General features: G+C 44.5%; 1 protein-coding gene across 1 annotated transcript in view; it reads right to left on the bottom strand.

The window, feature by feature from the left end:
• The window catches only part of LOC145347771 (multimerin-1-like), a 65841-nt gene that overhangs the window by 13334 nt on the left and 34245 nt on the right, over positions 1-18262 (bottom strand). Inside the window, 3 exon segments of the mRNA XM_080195570.1 lie at positions 9674-11510; positions 11512-11774; positions 17168-17341. Of these exon segments, the coding sequence (XP_080051696.1) occupies positions 9674-11510; positions 11512-11774; positions 17168-17341 (2274 nt within the window).

Genomic DNA, 18262 nt, shown 5'->3' with positions numbered 1-18262 from the left:
CCATTCAACCCATTGACACTCCACTGACTTCTGACAGAGTATCTGCCCCAGGTGCTATCCCAGTAACCCCACATACTTAACCTACTAAGTCCCTTAATCAACACATCTTTGGACACTAAGGCGCAATGTAGCATGGCCAATACAACTAACCTGCACATCTTTGGACTGTGGGAGGAAACCAAAGCACCTGGAGGAAACCCATGCGGATACAAGCAGCAGTTACAAACTTCACACAGACAGTCACCCAAGGCTGGAATTGAACCTGGGTTCCTGGCACTGTGAGGCAGCGGTGCTAACCAACGTGCCACTCCTACCTGTTATATTCCAGCCAGCTGCTGGAATTCCTAACTTGGAATTGGTAATTTCTACTTTCATTCCCATTGTTTTTAAATCTCTATGGCTTTGCCCTCCCCATCTCAGTAACCTCTTCCAATTCTACACCCCTGCATGATGCCTGCATTCCAGTAAATCAGGCCTCCTGGACATGATGTGGAGATGCTGGCAATGCACTGGGGTCCACAGTAAAAGGTCTCACAACACCAGGTTAACGTCCAACAGGTTTATTTGGTAGCACAAGCCACAAGCTTTCATAGCACTGCTCCTTCATCAGGTGAGGTAATCATCTGATGAAGGAGCAGGGCTCTGAAAGCCTATGTCTTGAGCTACCAAATAAACCTGCTGAACTTTAACCTGGTGTTGTGAGACTTCTTACTCTCCTGGACATTCCCAGATTTCATTTCTCTCTCTCTCTCTTTCTCTCCCTCAGGAAGTCCCTCAGGATTGAGGATGACTTGCTGCCACTCCTGTTTAGAAACCCAACAGTACAGAAGGAGGCCATTTGGTCCATTGATTCTGTACTGAAAACAACCCCTATCCAGGCCTATTCACGTAATCCCACATATTTATCCCACTAATCACTCTAACTTATGTATCCTGGGACACTAAAGGGCAATTTGGCACGGCCAATGCACCTAACCCACACATCTTTGGACTGTGGAAGGAAACCAGAGTGCCCGGAAGAAATCCATGCAGATAGAGGAAGAACATGCAGACTGCGCACAGACAGTGACTCAAGCCAGGAATCGAACCCAGGACATTGGAGCTGTGAGGCAGCAGTGCTAAGCACTGTGCCACCATGCCGCCTGTTTGATAGGTTCTGATGTGGCTGATGAGTCCAATGTGCATTGTGCAGACTGCCACACGTGGAGGAGATGGTCCGCGAAGGACTGAAGTGATGTTTTGATGTTTGTGAGGTTCCTCCAATACCTCATTTTGGCCTTGGAATGTCCCTGGATCAGATCTCTCGATGTGTTTGGTACCTCCGTAAATAAGCCTTCTCCATTTTCGTCAGTGACAAACTAGGATCTTCCATAAGTTGGCAGGCATGTTTGGCACTTTGAGGGTGCTCTGAGGACATACCTAAAAAAAATCTCCTACTGCCCTCCTTTGCCCATCCACACAAAGGCATCCACGTAAGGAAGTACGGGCAGCCTGGACTCATAGGAATGCCACATAGCTTTGAGTACCAATATACCACACATCCTGGCTGGTTGGACATAGGCTGCATTGGGGAGGAAAGGAGGGAGATCTAGTTTGGGATCATGGTCTGACCTTCAGATGAGCCCAAAATATATTTATAGAACTGTTCTCCTCTCTGCTGGCCACTGCCACTGAGGAAGTATTTGTTTGCCGAGCTCCGAGTTGAGGGGGTTGAACTATGAGGAGAGGCTGAATAAACTAGGTTTGTACTCGTTAGAGTGTAGAAGAATGAGGGGAGATCTCATTGAGACGTACAAGATGATGAATGGGATGGATAGGATAGAGGTGGAGAGGCTCTTCCCGCTCAGAAAGGACAGTAGAACTAGAGGGCACAGCCTCAAGATAAAGGGGGGGGCGGTTTAGAATGGAGTTGAGGAGGAACTTCTTCACTCAAAGGGTGGTGAATCTCTGGAATTCTCTGCCCGTTGAAGTGGTGGAGGCTGCCTCGCTCAATATTTTTAAGACGTGGGTTGATAGGTTTTTGATAGGCAAGGGGATTAAGGGTTATGGGGACAGGGCGGGAATGTGGAACTGAGCCACGACAGATCAGCCATGATCTTATTGAATGGCGGGGCAGGCTCGAGGGGCTAGATGGCCTACTCCTGCTCCTATTTCTTATGTTCTTATGTTCTCATGTTCTTATGCTGTGCTCAAGACTGCGAGAAACTATGAAAGGTTGTAAATGTAGCCCATCACGCAAACCAGGCTCCCATCCATTTCCATTGCCTCAGCAAAGCAGCCAGCACAATTAAGGACCCCACACACCCCAGACATCTTCTCTTCCATCTTCTTCCGTTAGGAAAAAGATACAAAAGTCTGAGGTCATGTGCTACCTGACTCAAGAGCAGCTTCTTCCCTGCTGTCATCAGACTTTTGAATGGACCTACCTTGCATTAAGTTGTCTACACCCTAGCTATGACTGTAACAATACATTTTGCACTCTTTCATTTCCTCCTCGATGAGTGTTATGCTTTGTTTGTACAGTGCACAAGAAACAATACTTTTCACTGTATGCTAATACGTGACAATAATAAATCAAATCAAATTAAAGTACAGATTCTTCAGAATGATACAAAACTTGTGGGTTAAGTGATGAGGACAGATATTTCTCTCAAATGTGGAAGATAATGATTGAAGTGTGGAAAATGATTTAAGTACTTGATGAGGTAGAGAGGAACTATTTGCTGTGATGGGGCAATAGCGAACAAGAGAATGTAGCTTTAAGATTAGAACCAGGTGATGCAAGCTTGACATCAGAAAATGTCTCTTCTGCCAATTTGGTGTGGGAATTGGGAAATCTCCACCCCAAAATGTTGTTGGGATTGGCAGTCAGCTGCAAATGTCAAAACTGAGATTGATAGATATTTGTTGGCTAAGAGATCAGGAACCAAGGCAAGTTGATGCAGTTAAGGTGCAGATCAGACATTATCTAAATGAATTGGAACAGGACAGAATTACCTATTTCAGTTCTTGCATTCTTATGGTGTTAAACACGTGTCATTGAGGTGGGCTTCAGAGGGTACTGTTGGGTGTGTTGGAGATGTGGCCCATTCATGACATGTTGGAGAGTATGGCCCACCCAATCTTTAGTCACACGGCATGCCTTACAAAGAGGATGCATCTCGGTAAGCTTGGCATGGTTATCTGTGAGAGAACAAGGTACATTGGTCCAGGAAAATTACCTTCTACACTGTTCAAGTACTCCACCTAGTGGGACAATCAGAGAGCAGCATGGGTTGTACACATTAGGGTGTCCACAGATTGGAATATTCTGTTGATGAAGGATAAGATGTTCATTGTTATTTTACTCTCACCCATTACACTGGATGTTTTGCCCCTTCCATGTCAGAAGAAAGAGAAGTCAATGGAAAGGAGAAAAATAGAGCCAAAGTCTAAGCTTAAAGGGGCGGCACAGTGGCACAGTGGTTAGCACTGCTGCCTCTCAGCGCCAGGAACCCGGATTCAATTCAGACCTTGGATCAATGTCTGTGCAGAATTTGCACCTTCTCCCCATGTCTACATGGGTTTTCTTTGGGTACTCTAGTTTCCTCCCACACTCCAAAGATGTGCAGGTTAGGGCACATGCTCAATGTTAGCCGTGCTAAATTGTCCCTTAGTGTCTCAAGATGTGCAGGTTTGATGGATTAGCTATTGGAAATGTGGGGGATTAGGAGACAGGGCAGGGGAGAGAGCATGGATAAGATATTCTGTCACAGAGTCAGTGCAGACTTGATGGGCCAAATGGCTTCTTCTGCACTGAACTGAATGATTCTATGAAGCCTGTGAGTGACCAAGGCCATGCTTGATTGCAAACAAAATGAGAAGGCCGAACAAAGCATCATCCTAAATTGTTCCTTGGGCCTTGTCATCATAATGCCAGCAAACTGCAAGAGTTAATTGGACAACCACCCATAGCTAGCTGGATGGGGCCTAGTAAATTTGAGGTCCACAACTGAGCCTTCAGTGGGAGGAGAAAGGAAGGCAATTTTTTAACATCTAGAAATATTTATTTCCTCTTAAAATTTATTTTGGTAGACACTGCATGAACGAAATATATTTTGAACATCTGAGAAAGCAAAGGACCACTGATGCTGCAACTAACATATTTAGTCATCAATTTCACTGGCAAATATAGAGCAGCATGGTAGCACGGTGGTTAGCACTGCTACTTCACAGCTCCAGGGGCCTGGGTTCGATTCCTGGCTTAGGTCATTGTCTGTGTGGAGTTTGCACATTCTCCTCGTGTCTGTGTGGGTTTCCTCCAGGCGCTCTGGTTTCCTCCCACACCCCAAAGATGTGCAAGCTAGGTTGATTGGCCATGGTAAATTGATCCTTAGTGTCCTGGGAGTTGCAGATTAGAGGGATTACTGGGGTAAATATGTGGGATGGCGGGGATGGGGCCTGGATGGGATTGTTGTCAGTGCAGACTCGATGGGCCAAATGGCTTCCTTCTGCACTGTAAGGATTCTATGAATTCTATTCTATGATCTTATTGAATGTCAAAGCAAACTCCGCTCAAGTAGCCTACAACTTCTTCTTAGTCATCATAATCCTCATCCACATTTAGATTCCTCTTTATCTTTTCATTATAGTCTTCAATACCTTTTGTGGCTTTCATGTGGAAAGCTGCTATAGATAGTTGTCAGAATTTTCTGGTCATTAATGCCGGCGGATCTTCTGGTCATATTTATGGCATATCCTCACCGCAGATTTCCCAGTGGTGAGGGGTGCGTTTAACTGGTAACCCCACTGACAATAGTGGGATCAGACCAATTGCACCACTGGCCAATGATGGGCCACCTTTGCCACTGCGAAACATTCGGAGGATTGCATGGAGGCAGCTGGCATTGTCAAAAAAAGCTTTGATGTTTTATCATCACCACCACAGTGTGAAGGAAAATTTGTCTTCCATTCCTCCATAAATGTCCTTGGCAGGCATCCCTCCTGCTCCTACCCTGCTTTCACTCTCGTCAACTGTTTCCTGGAAGAACTGGGGAAGTGATATTTTCCCAAAAGATATACTTCATGCATTAAACTTGCAAAAATGCATTGCAAATTTTTTCAACTTCGAAGTTGAAAATGAGGACAAAGTAGAGAGCTTTAAGTTTTTAGGCGTCCAGATCACCAAAAACCTGTCCTGGACGCATTCCCCCCCTCCCCCCCCACCCCCCCCCCCCCCCCCCCCACCCCCCACCCCCACGCCGACACAATTGTTAGAGAAGCCCACCAATGCCTTTACTTTCTCAGAAGCCTAAGGAAATTTCACTTGTCAGCTGCGACTCTCACCAACCTTTACAGATGTACCATAGAAAGCATTCTTTCTGGTTGTATCACAACTGAGTATGGCTCCTGCTCTGCCCCAAACCGCAAGAAACTACAAAAGGTCGTGAATGAAGCCCAATCCACTGACTCTGTCTACATTTCCTGCTGTCTCAGAAAAGCAGCTAGCATGATCAAGGACTCCATGCATCCCAGACATACTCTCTTCATCTTCTTTCATTGGGAAAAAGATGCAAGAGTCTAAGGTCAAATACCAACTGACTCAAGAACAGCTTCTTCCATGCTGCTGTCAGACATTTGAAAGGCCCTATCATATAGTAAGCTGATCTGTCTCATAACCCATCGCCTCAGCACCCAACTGCAACATTCTGTACCCTATCCTTTCCCTTTTCCCTTATGTATGTTATGAACAGTATGTTTTGCCTGTATAGTGTGCAAGAAACAATACTTCTTACTGTATAGTAATACGTGTGTAATAATAAATCAAATCAAATCAAATCTCCATGACAGAGGACTGAAAGGACTTGAAAGCCATGCTGTCTGTTTGTTTCATCTCATATAGTCTGATAATAAAAGGATTTGCTGATTCTCAAAATGCCAGACTGCAGTGACATTACCAAGCCATCTTATTCCTTCAAACTGCTGATTACAAAGCTCTCTGTGTGTATCTTTTGGAAGAAGAAACCCAAGCACCAACTTATCCTGCTCCATGAAGCGGACCAGGGATGTAATTGGGAGACAGGCAAACAGCAGCTAACGGACTTAATATGGCATCAATATCAGTTCACCTGCTCTCCCTAACTTCATCTTAATGTGAGTTTAAAAAAATAGCTACGGGCTTCTTCTGCAAAAACGCACCTGGTTCACTCACTGTCAATCCTGAAAATATACTTGGCACTTGTGAAAACATGACATCTGGCTGGTTTAAACCAATTATGCAAATAGGTTTGGAAATTAAAACAGGAACTTCATTTCAATATTAAGATGAAACCTATACAAATATCATGTGCTTGTCATGACCACCTAAAGAAAGGCCCTGTCAAATTCACAAGTGTTCCTAGCACTAAGGCAGATCAAGCACACAGCCTTCTGCCACTCAATTTATTATTGTTTGTCTATTTTATGCCCACAAAACCCAGAAAATATTTAAATTTATATCTCATTCAATTAAAAGGGGAACATAAATATTGGATACATAAATAAATAAATACATTGAGGCAGAGAGTCCTATGTTCTACAAAACATTTAATGTTACATGATTTGACATGACCAACTACATGTGGGAACAGGAGGAGGCCATTCAGCTCCTTGAACCTGTTCTGCTATTCACTTAGATCATGTCTAATCTGCATTTTAAATCCATTGACCTGCCTTGGTTCCATAACCTTTAATGTCTTACCTATAAATAATCTATCAGTCTCCGTATTGGGATATGAGGAGAAGTCTTAAGAACATAAGAACATAAGAAATAGGAGCAGGAGTAGGCCATCTAGCCCTTCGAGCCTGCCCCGCCATTCAATAAGATCATGGCTGATCTGTCGTGGCTCAGTTCCACTTTCCCGCCCTCTCCCCATAACCCTTAATCCCCTTCTTCACTCAAAGGGTGGTGAATCTCTGGAATTCTCTGCCCGTTGAAGTGGTGGAGGCTGCCTCGCTAAATATTTTTAAGAAGCGGGTTGATGGGTTTTTGATAAGAGAAGGGATTAAGGGTTATGGGGAGAGGGCGGGAAAGTGGAACTGAGCCACGACAGATCAGCCATGATCTTATTGAATGGCGGGGCAGGCTCGAAGGGCTAGATGGCCTACTCCTGCTCCTATTTCTTATGTTCTTATGTTCTCTCTTATCAAAAACCCATCAACCCGCTTCTTAAAAATATTTAGCGAGGCAGCCTCCACCACTTCAACGGGCAGAGAATTCCAGAGATTCACCACCCTTTGAGTGAAGAAGTTCCTCCTCAACTCCGTTCTAAACCGCCTCCCCTTTATCTTGAGGCTGTGCCCCCTAGTCCTACTGTCTTTTTTGAGCGGGAAGAGTCTCTCCACCTCTATCCTATCCATCCCATTCATCATCTTATACGTCTCAATGAGATCTCCCCTCATTCTTCTAAACTCTAACGAGTACAAGCCTAGTTTATTCAGCCTCTCCTCATAGCTCAACCCCCTCAACTCCGGTATCAGCCTAGTAAACCTCCTCTGCACTCCCTCCAAGGCCAAAATATCCTTGCGCAGGTGCAGCGCCCAAAACTGCACACAGTACTCCAGCTGCGGCCTCACCAATGCCCTATACAGCTGCAGCAAGACCTCCCTACTTTTATATTCAATCCCCCTCGCTATGAAGGCCAGCATCCCATTCGCCTTCCTGACCACCTGCTGCACCTGCAAGCTGGGTTTTTGCGACTCATGCACAAGGACCCCGAGGTCCCTCTGCACCGTCGCCTGCTGCAGTTTTTCGCCACGTAAGTAATAGTCCTTCCTACCATTCTTCCTACCAAAGTGGACCACCTCACACTTGCCAACATTAAATTCCATTTGCCATTTCCTGGCCCATTCGCCCAGCCTATCTAGGTCCTTCTGCAGACTCTCCACACCCTCCGCACAATTTGCCTTTCCCTCAATCTTGGTGTCATCAGCAAATTTCGACACCCTACACTCAGTTCCCTCCTCCAGATCATCTATATAAATGGTAAATAGCTGAGGCCCCAGCACCGACCCCTGGGGCACCCCACTAGTCACCAACTGCCAATCTGAATAGCACCCATTGACCCCCACTCTCTGTCTCCTATTTGACAACCAATCCTCTATCCACGCTAACACCCTACCCCCAACTCCATGTCCCCGACCTTCTGCAATAACCTCTTGTGAGGTACCTTGTCAAACGCCTTCTGAAAATCCAGAAAGACCACATCCACCGGCTTTCCTCTATCCACTGCCCTAGACACATCCTCATAGAACTCCAGTAAATTTGTCAGACACGACTTCCCTTTAATGAAACCGTGTTGCGTCTGCCCTATCAAGCAATTCCCTTCAAGATGCCTCGCAATTTCCTCCTTAATGACGGATTCTAACATTTTACCTACCACAGACGTTAAACTAACCAGCCTATAATTCCCCGCCTTTTGCCTGGCACCCTTCTTAAACAACGGCGTAACATTAGCCACTTTCCAATCTTCCGGCACTTCCCCGGAATCCAGCGACGTCTGGAAAATAACCACCAAGGCATCCACTATCACCTCCGCCATTTCTTTCAGAACCCTCGGATGCATTCCATCCGGTCCTGGGGACTTGTCCACAATCAGCCCCTCCAGTCTGTTGAGCACCACCTTTCTAGTAACAGTAATGTCATTAAGACCCTCCAGTCCTACCACCTTTCCATCTCTAACACCCGGCAAATTATTCACGTCCTCCTCCGTGAAGACAGAAACAAAAAAGTTATTCAAGACCTTAGCCATATCCCCATCCCCTACCACTAGGTCCCCTTTCTCATCCTCTAAAGGGCCAACGTTCACCCTAGCCAGCCTCTTCCTTTTTATATATTTATAAAAACTCTTGCTATCCTTTTTTATATTAAGTGCAAGCCCAGCTTCACAGCTTCTCCTACCCTCCTTTATCAACTTCTTTGTCAATCTTTGTTGACATTTAACTAGTGGTATTATCATTAAACTATTAATCCAGAAACTCACCTAATGTTCTGGGGAGTCAGGTTCAAATCCCGCCACAGCAGATGGTACAATTTGAATTCAATAAAAAAAAATCTGGGCTTAAGAATCTACAGATGATCATGAAATCACTGTCGATTGTTGGAAAAACCTTACTGGTTCATTAATGCCCTTTAGGGAAGGAAATTTGCCATCCTTACCTGGCCTGGCCTACATGTGACTCCAGAGCCACAGCAATATGGTTGACCCTCAACTGCCTTTGGGCAACTAGGGATGGGTAATAAATGTTGGCCAGCCAGTGATGCCCATGTCCCAAAAATGAATTAGAAAATATTAGAATTTTAAAAATATTCATTTGATCCCCATCCTCAACAGCGTTTTGATGGAGTATTCCAGGTTTTCAACATCCTTTGTCCAAAGAAGTACTTACTGCCATTATCTCAGACTGACCCTAGGTGTGATTTTTAAGATTATGTTCCCTTCTTTTGCAAGTTCACCACTTATTTGCTCTACTGCCATGATGAATGTTTGTGGCACTCATACTTCCTCTGCTTCTGTGTATCTTTTACAAATCAGTTAACATAATAACTTCTGTTTCAGGCATGGAAGACTTGTGTCTCTCTTCTCTGGCTGAGTAACTGCATAAACGTTAATGGTGCTTGAGAGAAAGGAATAAAATGATAAATTGTGGTAGTTACCTGGACCCATATTCTTGTCAGCATAGCGTTGGCTTCTCACAGTACTGGTTGTAATGTTGGTTTTCGCAATGAATCGTGGCCTCTTGTATAACTGTTTCATTTGCTTCTGGATCTTTGTAATATTCCTCATAATATTAGAAATGGCCTTATCCATAAACACTGTAATATTAGTGAAAAAGACCTCCACAGTGGTCTTGCTGATAGACTGCATGAAATCTCTCAGGTCTTCCTGAAGGACTGTGATGTTTGGCTTTGCCATTATTGATGCAGTCTTTGGAATACTGGCATTGACCTGATCTACCAACAAAGACAAATTGTGACAAAATCCCCAGGTTGTCCCTGTCTCCACTTGTATTTGGGAGAGCCTGTCATTCAGGTCAATCCATTTGGACTGCAATCCTGACACTTTGCGGCTCAGCTCCTGATATTTTGGAGGAGCAAGCTGGACTTTGCCTTGTGCTTTTTTGGGTTTCTTAATCTTTGACGAAGATTTGGTGCCGGACAGTATGGATTTCAGCTGTGATTCAAGTGCCAGAATGCGTGATTCATAGTCTGTAATTTCTGGAGGTGAACGGAGCACTGTTTCCTGCAGATGGTTCATTAGCTGTTGGTGATCTTCAATTCTGGCCACAGTCCTGTTCAACAACTGAGACATCATTGTGAGATTTGGAGGTACGCTTACCTCATTGTCTTTCAGCTCCTGAAGGGCACCCATCATTTCCAATGCATCTTGGTGTCTCACCATGTCATTTAACAGCACCATAAAAGAGGCATTCAATTGATGAAACAGTGGGATCACAGTCAAAACATCCTTCTGTTTTTCAGTACTCCTATGATACAGTTCCAAAACATATTGCCTTAGATCAGTGATGTTGTTTTTCAGGATGTAATAACCATCTCTCATGGAATCAACGGCATCATTAACAACCGTCATTGTATCATTCAGACTATCCTCAATTTCAAGGTGGCATTCGGCCAGCAACCCTTTGAGCATTTCACCTCCAGGTTGATTTTGGTTGCCAGCCCATGGATTTTCTGCTGCAACTTTGACAAATGCAACTAAGACGTCCACTGTGGAACTGAGATTGTCTAAACGTTCGACTAGGGCCGCAACTTCAGCACCATGGCCAGCGGCAGCGGCTGCACCAGGGCCGATTTCAGCACCATGGTCAGTGACAGCACCGTGGTCGGCGACAGGAGCAACAGCACGGCCCGCTTCAGCACCGTGGTCAGCGGCTCCTGTTTCAATGAACGGCCTTTGCCCTTCAGTGACAGGTTGAAGAACTTCAACATCATACGACAAGATGCTGATCCGCTCGTTCATTGAGCTTAGGATATCATCCAGTGATGTGAAGGTGTCAGAGAAAGTCTTGGTTAAGTTGTGCAATTGGTTCTCCACCTGGACCAGCCGGAGGTGCGTGCTGCTCTTGCATTCTTCCAACATCCCTTGGCAAGTTCCAGTCACCATGTCCTGCTGGCTGCCAAAAGAATGGTTGAGGTTGAAGAGCTGTAATCCGTGCGCATTCACTTTAGTGTACAATTGGAATATCATGCGGCCCTGCATTTTGACATTTTCGGTTATGTTGAGTAAATACTTTTGGAAGCTTTCCTCCTTCAGGCCTCCTTCCTCCTCGGAGATGGTGACACCTGGGAACATCTGATTGAAGGCCAGCATCTCATGAGCTTCTTTTATCTGCGAGAAGGTATGGTTCATGGTTTCAAAGAAAGAGCCGGTCCAGTTGCGATCCTTTGCCAATTCTGCTTGAAGAGACTTAAGCTTTGCATTTACCTCCTGAGATGTGTCATTACAAGCCACTGACACATATGCTCTGAGCACTTTCCATTTCCTCCCTAATCTCTTGGAGTTCAGCACCAGTTGTGAGATTTTGCTTCAATGTTGCGGATTGGGCATTCTCAGATAGTGTCAAAACAGTGCTGTTTAATTGATTGATAGCTTCCTTCGTACTTTCAAGTTCTTCAGTTAAGCCTGTAACAGTTTTGGTGAGCTGAGCAATCGTCTTCTGCATATTGTTTTGAAATGACTGAACTTGTTGTGTTACAAGTTCTTTTACCAGCTCCTGAATCCCCTTTGATTTAATTGCTGAAAGAAAGGAAACAAATCAGTTTAAAGGAATGGTTCTACTTTGAAAAATCATTGACAGAATAATCACTAAAATGGGTGGAATTTCCTCCCCCCCCAAAAAATGGCAAAGTGTCAGATTCTGACTGAATATTGCTGTGTTTCTCCCACAGCCAGATTTTCTCCCCAGATCTTCTTACACTTTGTCAAAACAAAACGGGAGGAGAGGCATGTTTTGTGCCTGAGGGGTGAAGCCTCAGGACGACGGCAAGATCAGCTCCACAGAGAGTGTCCTGATATCAATGTTAACGGCCAGCCCCTCTCCTCCCAAATCCCCCAGACTTGAGGAACTGCACCCCGCTCCCCCCACAACAATGATCACTTTCAAACTCTTCCCACATGATCAATGTTTATCAGTAATCTCCCCAGCCCCAGGCCCCCCTATAGGTTCTGCCCCTTACAATGCCAACTTGACAGTGCCAACTTTGAGTGCCAGGCTGCCTAGGAGGCAGTGCCAGGGCATTGCCCTCCCTTTTTCTTGACCACAATGGGGCTGCAATGGCCTCCACACCCCTGGCATGGTCATCCCAACTGTAAGAGAGCAGTCATAATTCCTGTTAAGGTGAGTGGGGGAAGGGGGTGGGGGTAGGGGGGAAGCATATGCCAAATCCCGGAAGTAAGGTGTTTTGCAGTTTAACCATATTAAAATCTAAATTGATAGTAATCAGGTTCAGGCCCTCACTGGGTGTGAACATTGTTTGTGTCATTGGCTGGGGGTGGAGAAGATCTCAGATCTCCATTGCACAAATCCCGTAAAGGCCCTCTTGCATGAGTTTCGGATCATAGCGGTATTTGCGTCCATGCTGAACAGACCCAGAAAATCCCGGGCATGGTGATTGTGTGTTTTATTGAATTGTGTTAACTTGCTCCCAACGCACTACACCACGTCATCCTTGGAGGTGCCAAATGGGATTAGACTTTCAGAAATTGCTCATTCAAAGCTTTACCTTCCTCAGACTCTATGAATGCAAAGAAGATGCGTATTGTCCCATTATAATTTAGGTGTCTTGCCTTAGATATTCTAACAGATACAGTACTGTTGATTGTTGATTGTTCCCCTTACTACTCAAACGTCTCTTAACAAAGGGTTGCTTAATATGTAACTCTATGATAGCATAGAGCTGGCAACAATTCCTCATTGGATGCATGTTCACTTCTGAGTCAGAGGTTGTGGATTTGAGATGTACATTGGAGAATTTAGCTTATAATATATGCTGACACTTCATTGCAATACTGAAGGAGTGCTGCACTGCCAAAGCTGCTGCCTTTTGAGTGAAATGCTAAACTGAATCCCTATGTGACCCTCAGGAGGAGGTTCATGATCCCACAGCACTATTTGAAGAACAGGGGAATTCTCTTTGCTTCCAACCGTACTTATGGGCGGCACAGGAATATTATCTCTTCCCTCTTGTCCCATAATAACCCTTGCATATTGCTTGCATTCACTTCCTGGGTGGCACAGGCATTAGCACTGCTACTTCACAGCACCAAGGACCCAGGTTTGATTCCTGGTTTGGGTTGCTGTGTGTATGGAGTTTGCACATTCTCCCCGTGTCTGTGTGGGTTTTGTCCAGGTGCTCCAGTTTCCTCCCAGTTTGAAAGACATTCTGGTTAGGTGCATCGACCTGAACAGACACGGGACTGTGGCGACTGGGGGAATTTCACAGTAATTTCATTGCAAGTTAATGTAAGACTTACTTATGACTAATAAATAAACTTTAACTTTATCCATCAAATAACATCATTAAAACAGGTTATCTAGGTCATTATATTATTGCTGCTTTTGTAATAAGCAATAGATTGACTATTGCTTATAGTCTTTGGGGAAAGTTAATGTTTGATCCTTCTTTTATTTCCATGTTTATTTTTAACACTTGTGTGCTTGCACCTTGCTTTAAAGCTGAGTATTTTAAATGAACACATTTTCCAAATTCTTTCTGTAGAAAAGTGGTTTTGCAAACACAGAACATGACAAAGGAATTTCAGACCTTTGCAGATCGATGGTCTGCAGTATGTATATTGTAGGAGTCCATCCAAAAGACAGAATTTCTTATGACAAGTCACTGAGCTTTTGCACTTCCCCACCTCAACCTGAGGGAGCAACTTGTGCTGACGAGATGCTAATAGTGTCTGAAAATCTTCGGTTTCTTCCAGTAATTCTCATTAAATACTGTTGCACTCTCTAAATGGATCGGAATAAGTATAATGTTAAAGTGTCACCCATTTGCCAGCAGCTATCATTTTTGCTGAATCTCCCCATTACTGAACTTTGTCTTAGGTGTCGATTTTAGCCTCTTAGCTGCTTTAACAAATGAGAATTGTCCCCTCCCTTTTGTCCCATAATGACTCTTGCATGTTGCTCTCATTCACTTCCTGGGCAGCATGGGAGCACAGTGGTTAGCATGCTGCCTCACAGGGACCTGGGTTCAATTCCCAAGCTTGGGTTCACTGTTTGTGTGGAGTTTGCACATTCTCCCCATGTCTGTGTCAGATTCCTTTGGGTGCTCCGGTTTCCTCCCACAGTCCATAGATGTGCAGTTTAGGTGAATTGGCTGTGCTAAATTGCTCCTTAGTATCAGAAGGACTAGCTAGTGTAAATGCACGGGACTATGGGGATAGAGTCTGGGTGGGATTGTGGTCGGAGCAGACTCGATGAGCCAAATAGCCTCCTTCTGCACTGTAGGATTCCATGATTCCGTCTCAGTTTTTGCTATTGTAACCCTGTTTTCTGCATTATATTTCAGCTATCCCCTCCCTCCCTCCCACCCCCTGCCCACTGCCTTGTAAACTGCAAGATCTTTTCTCTCTATTTTCCGTGGAAGAACGGAAGGAAAAATAGATTTGACTTCGTGTTTTCCAATTTCATGCGAACCAAACATGTCTAGAATGAGTACTTTTGGTGTAAAAAAAAAGCAGGAAGCAATCTCCATGCCACAGTGTTGAACATCTCTTAAATCGAATGAGGTATGCAACTTCTCATCTTAGGAATTCTCTAAACAATGAAAATCTTAGACAACAATTTCCTATTCCAAAGTCTTTTGATAGCTCAGCCCTTTTACAGCCTTGGGGTCACAAACATATCTGACGATGAAACGAGGCAATTTCGGCTCTGTGCAGCGGACTCAATTGTACTGGGACCAGACTGAGCCCGATACATAATTTAGCAAAAGGCCTTTGACCTTCGGCAGCAGCAGAACTCAGTCAATTTCCATTGATTGTATGGGGACTCGTGTATCTGCGGGGGACAGGCAAAGCACATTCGCAGTATGGCACAGCTGACTTAAGTGCTTCACATTTTTTAAAGGAAGAATGAGTTAACAGTTCCACGTGGGTTAATCAAACTGACAGCCGCATACATCAATACAGCAATCCACTGTAAAATTTACAACTTATTTGTCTGCTGTCAGGAAAGGCACATCAGAACTGGACACAGACATCTTTCTTGGTGAAGGGATTCAGCCCCATCAGCTCTTTCTTGGTTGTGCTTGAAGCAAACGGGCATGGTTGGGGGAGGGGTAAAATTTTCTTGCTGATTTCACTTCACTCGCATCATGATTCCGACAGGGTTGCTACGGAGCCAATGGGAAGAAGATCAGGATCTGGATCCACTTATTGCCAAATTTAGTTAGATTTCATTCTTAGCTTGGCAAGTGATTGCTTGTTCTTCGGACTGGAGTGGGGACGGTTGGGAAGGGGATGCAGGTGTGAGCACTGCCTGCAACCCCATTTGCGAGCCGGTCTTAAGGAGGTGGATCCCATTCACAATGTGGCCTTTGTCATCTGGATTGCCTTTTCACAAAAGCAAAAGAAAGGTGTACGTCTATATAAGAAGGGTGGCACGGTGGTTAGCACTGCTGTCTCACAGTGCTGGAGACCCAGGTTCAATTCTGGCCTTGGGCGACTGTGTGCATGTTCTCCCCATGTCTGCGTGGTTTTCTTTCGGGTGCTGTGGTTTCCTGCCAAAGATGTGCGGGCAAGGTTGATTTGCCATGCAAAATTGCCCCTTAAGTGTCAGGAGAATTAGTGGAGTAAATACCTGGAGTTACGAGGATGGAATCTGGGTGGGATTGTTGTTGGTGCAGATTTGATGGGCCAAATGGCCTTCTTCTGCACCGTAGGGATTCTGTTCTATGACCTTTCACAATCTCAGGATGTCCCAAAGTGCTTGGTGCCACTGAGGTACTTGTGAACTGTGGTTATTGTTGCAATATAGAACATGTGACACCCCCAATTTACACACAGCAAGCTCTCACAAACTGCAATGCAATGAAGGCCAGATAATCTGTTTTCTCTTGCAATCTCGATTGAGGGATACATTTTGGGAAAGACACGAGAAATCACTCCCCTACTCCTCTGCAAAATGAGAGCCATGTGATCCTTTGTGCCCACCTGAGAGGGCAGACAGGACCTCAGTCACCTCATCTGAATGACAACACTGCAGTGCTCCCTCCCTACTGCATTACAGTGTCAGCATTGACCTCATGTTCACCTTGTGAAATAGGGCTTCAATCCCCAAGCTTCTGACTCTAAGATGAGAGTGTTATCAACTGTGCCAACACTCAGTAAATCAGCTGATATTTCAAAGAAATTTACAACCCACACTCCCAGTCTGACCGCTCAACCCCAGTTGGCAGTATCTACATAAGAACATAAGAATGAGGAGCAGGAGTAGGCCATTCTGCCCCTTGAGTCTACCTCGCCATTCAATACGATCACGGTTGATCTTCTCTTGGACCTCAGTTCCATTTTCCCGCCCATTCCCGTTATGCTTCAATCTATTATATTAACTAAAAGTTTGTCTATCTCCTCCTCAAATTTACTCAATATCCCAGCATCCACTGCACTCTGAGGTAGCGAATCCCAAAGATCCCTTTGAAAGAGGTAATTTCTCTCATCACTGAATCAGTTCTTTGTCTGATGACTGAGGTCTTGCAGTGCCAGGGTCAACATTCCTGCTCGAGGCTCCATGCTCGAGTCCCACCCTGGGGATTGATGGCCATGGAAACGTGTGTCCATTAAGTGGCCAAACAGGTTGATTGATAGCCCATAAACCCTTCCAATGTGCCTGTGGCAGGTGGCAAAAGGGGTAGAGTCTCCTGGTCAGCCATGCATGTTGTGGACTGGTGCCCCACAAGCGTCAGGCAACAGGTTGGTGATACATTGCAGGGAAAGCCCGACAGGAAAACAGATAAACGCATGCTCTGCCGGCCTCGTGTGCCACGTGGCATGGGATGGAATGAAGGAAGGAAGGTCCTTTCTCTGAATATCATTGAAATCTGTGTAAATGAGGTTTATTTGACTCTGTTTGATCGTGAAGGTGCACCCCTGCTGCAATCTTGAAGCATTTGTCATACCTTTTGAGGTTGATTGTAGATCTTTCTCTTTATCTTCATTTATCTTTCCCTCCAGAGAGTACAGTACAATTCGCACATCATTCATGTTGGCAGAAATGTTTTCCACCTTCTTTCGCAATAGGCCCAGTTTAATTTCCTGATTATACAGCTTGTCATTGAATTTCGCCGTGAGTGCTTTAAAACATCAAAATAAGCTACCAAAGTTATGATTCATTGGACTAAGACCACACATATATTGCAAGCACAGTATCTAATTATATGAACAATAGCTGTAGGAAGATTACTTCCTGCAAGAGATTTTATGTTTGCTATTATATAAAAATCTATCATTCTCTTTGGAACAAAACGTTAGTGCCTTTTATTTAAAAAGTGGCAATGTGAAATTTGCATTTTCAACATATTCCCCAAGTAAAGCACAGAAATCTTCCCTAACATTGCTAATGTATTTGATTTGAATGTCAAGATACTGTAAGGTGAAATATTCCCTGGGGTACACTGAATAAGGGTCTTGCTGTCAATCACAATTACATTGGAAGGGACACAGGACATGGAAGCAGCTGGTTAACTGTTTAATTCAGTGACATTCTCCCAGGACCACGTTGTGATGGATTGAAGGGGCCTCCGTTATCAGCAGGTTTAATTCCTTTTATTGATTTTTTTTAAGCCGCTTATTCAAAACATATAAGTGTCCCCAACTTAAATAATTCAACATAGGGGTGGAGTAGGGGGGAATGAAACAACAACCTTAGAAGCATCTACAGAAGGTGCGCTGGAACGGCAGATTTAGGATTCGATAGCCAAACACTGAAAAGACTATTTATTTATTGTGATGTGGTGGGGACTTTGATTTACAAGAATGGATATCAGGAGTTTCAGACAGTTTGGAGCCAAAAACTATAATCTTGTCAAGCCAAAATGAATTGAGTCTATTTCATGCTTCTCTACAGGATCTTGAGATGTTTTTTCTATGTTAAAGGCAGGATATAAATGCAAATCGTTGCTGTTAAAAGTATGTTGGGCCAAATTTTGCTGTTAAAGTCATTGTGATATTAAGGGATACTTACGCACACATTGTACAACAACTGACAGTCAAGG

The sequence above is a fragment of the Carcharhinus amblyrhynchos genome, chromosome 1, assembly GCF_965287045.1.
Source record: "Carcharhinus amblyrhynchos chromosome 1, sCarAmb.v2.hapA, whole genome shotgun sequence".
Taxonomy (NCBI): domain Eukaryota; kingdom Metazoa; phylum Chordata; class Chondrichthyes; order Carcharhiniformes; family Carcharhinidae; genus Carcharhinus; species Carcharhinus amblyrhynchos.
Note: the sequence above shows the minus strand (reverse complement) of the source record. Positions and strands in the feature narration are given on the sequence as shown.